We start from the raw sequence: 2686 nt of genomic DNA on the forward strand, positions 1-2686 counted from the left end.
GCCGACGCTGTGCGTAGAGGTGAGCCCAACCAGATCCAACTGGTAACGCTCCACCTCCCGCACAAGCTCCGACTCCTTCCCCCCCAGAGAGGTGACGTTCCACGTCCCCAAAGCCAGCTTCTGTCGCCCGGGTCTGGTCCGTCGAGACCCTCTGCCTGCAGCGCACCCGACCCCATCGCTGTTTCCCGTAGGTGGTGGGCCCGCGGGACGGAGAAGCGGAGGTGTTGCCCATGTCGCCTCTTCGGGCTGTGCCCGGCCGGGCTCCGTGGCAAGCCCGGCCACCAGACGCTCGCCGACGAGTCCTCCTTCTCAGCCTGGCGTCCAGAAGGGGGACCCCGGGCTTCCTCCGGGCCGGGTATCCTCACTTCGTGTGTCGTCTTTCATGAGGTCTTCTGAACCAATCTTAGTCTGACCCCTTGCCTGAGACCAATTTGCCATGGGAGACCCTACCAGGAACACAAGGTTCCAGACAACACAGCCCCCAGGTTCATCAGGGCACACAAACCTCTCTACCACGGTAAGGTGCTGGTTCTTCAGAGAGGTTTTTAATTCATTTAAAAAATTTATTTTTCCAAAAGGTTTGTCATTCTGAAGCCCCTTGCATTATGGCAGATTTTGGTGTGAAATGTTGATTTGGTCGTTGATTGCTCCAGGAGTGTGCCACGATGGGCGGAGGGATCCCCATCTGCCGGCAGGCGCAGACCAAGCTGGAGGTGTCGCTCTACATGTTCTTGTGGAGTCCGGACACAGAGGCGGTGCTGGTGGCCATGTCGTGTTTCCGCCACCTCTGTGAGGAGGCTGACATCCGCAGCGCCGCCGACGAGGTGCCCGTCCAGAACATCCTGCCCAACTACCCCACCTTCAGTGAGCTGGCCTCCGTCAGCAACATGATGGGGACAGGTCAGTACTGTCAGCCCACACCAGGAGTACTGCAACCAGGTCAAGCACTCAGCACTGCACCTCGCCTTTTAACACAAAAAAAAACCAACAGTCACAAAACCCAATTTCCACTGGGATTAATTAAATATTGTGACTCTTATTCTGACATAGGAAACTATTGCTTTTCATTATATTAAAAACCTCACACATCACAAACATTAGCAAACATAAACACATTTGTATGTATTTAACCATTTTCAGAAATTCCAAGACAACACCTAGATTACTGCGCTTTGTTGAATCTGAGTAGTTCTTGGAGTATGTTTGATCCTGAGGGGATCAGTTGTTGGGAAAGCAATGTGGAAAAAGCCTCAGCGTAGTTAGCTGTGGTGTTTAAGTGCTGCTCACTCTACAAAATATGGCCGTCAGAGTTAGGATCAGTATCTGCAACATACGAGGTTCACTTACTGTCCTTGTATTCAATGATAACATGCCAGTCTTGGGGTCTTCTTCAACATTGTGGATGTATCCTCCTTATATTTAATGATTCCTTTGTTTGTATTCTGGACCTATTGGCCCATGTTGGATTGTTGGGAAGTATTCCTCTTCCAATTTCTTCCAATAACATATTGGACTTGTTTGGACAGGCCGGTCCACCTTACAGAAGAGAGTGATGGCCCTGCTGCGGAGGGTAGAGCACCCCACACCAGGAAACATTGAGGTGCCATTCAGTTCATATTCAAACCCATACCGTACTATACTTATGAAAGATGTTTCTTTGCAGAAGCAATGTATTTAATAACTCACTATTTCCTTTGGTCCACCTTCAGGCCTGGGAGGACACATATGCTAAATGGGACCAGGTCACCAAACAGATTCTCAACTCCCCCAAAAACAAGGCAGATGATGGGCAGGTAAGCATGTTACACCAGGGATCTCTCCTCTCCTCCATCTCCTCTGTCTACAGGAACAATTTTGACGTCTGCCTGGCTCCAGACTTTTCCACTAGTAGCACGAGTGCTTGTTTTTTTTTACGCTTATGTTTTTATTGAGTTTTCACAACAATAATAACAGAAAAACATGTGAACCTAAACAACAAAAAATAATACACAAATATCAGTTATAAAATAAAGCACAATAATGTACTAGTTGTCTGAAGACCTTCAATATTCACACATACTGTACAGGAATGAATTAGCCATTCACTTATTCATTGGTGTCAACCATGTCAATATTCCACTTTTCCCATTTCCTATTGAATGCATTCTCTTGGATTCTCAAAACATATGTCAACTTCTCCATGACAAAAAGATCTTGAACAATTCCCAGCCACTGCTCCTGAGTCGGAGCATTCACATTAAGCCAATTCCTAGTTATAGCTTTCTTACTCGCTGCAAGTAAAACCTTAGTCAAATATAGATCGCCTCCCATCACAACATCCTTAATGTTCCCAAGATACATCACCGGGCAGGTATTTGGAATTCCATATCCCATAATAATGTTGACAACTGCATTAACCTTCTCCCAATATGACCTTATCTCTGTTAGGGCTGTCCCGAATACCAATGTTTTCGGGCTCCGGATATTCGGTAGTAATCAGCAGCGAATATTCGTTCCGTGCGAGGGTGGTGGTGCGCAGTAATCAGCAGCGAAGCGCTTCGACACATGTATTTCACTGCGGTCAAGCCAGCCTCCACTTCGGAAAACACAGTCAAGCCAGCATCCGCGTTGTTTTGCGGTGCGCGAATACCCTATGCATTACGTTAGTAGCCTGGAAAAACTGCCTTGAAAATAAAAGTGCTTACTC

General features: G+C 47.4%; 1 protein-coding gene across 1 annotated transcript; it reads left to right on the plus strand.

The window, feature by feature from the left end:
- The first annotated feature begins 542 nt into the window (after positions 1-542).
- LOC104962659 (neurofibromin-like) lies at positions 543-1956 on the plus strand. The gene is made up of 3 exons (XM_010791113.1): positions 543-900; positions 1527-1600; positions 1710-1956. The coding sequence occupies exons 1-3, from the start codon at positions 666-668 to the stop codon at positions 1929-1931; spliced, it is 531 nt and encodes a 176-aa protein (XP_010789415.1). The 5' UTR covers positions 543-665; the 3' UTR covers positions 1932-1956.
- Positions 1957-2686: the final 730 nt, after the last annotated feature.

Source organism: Notothenia coriiceps, unplaced genomic scaffold (genome assembly GCF_000735185.1).
Source record: "Notothenia coriiceps isolate Sejong01 unplaced genomic scaffold, NC01 NC01_scaffold00035204, whole genome shotgun sequence".
NCBI lineage: Eukaryota > Metazoa > Chordata > Actinopteri > Perciformes > Nototheniidae > Notothenia > Notothenia coriiceps.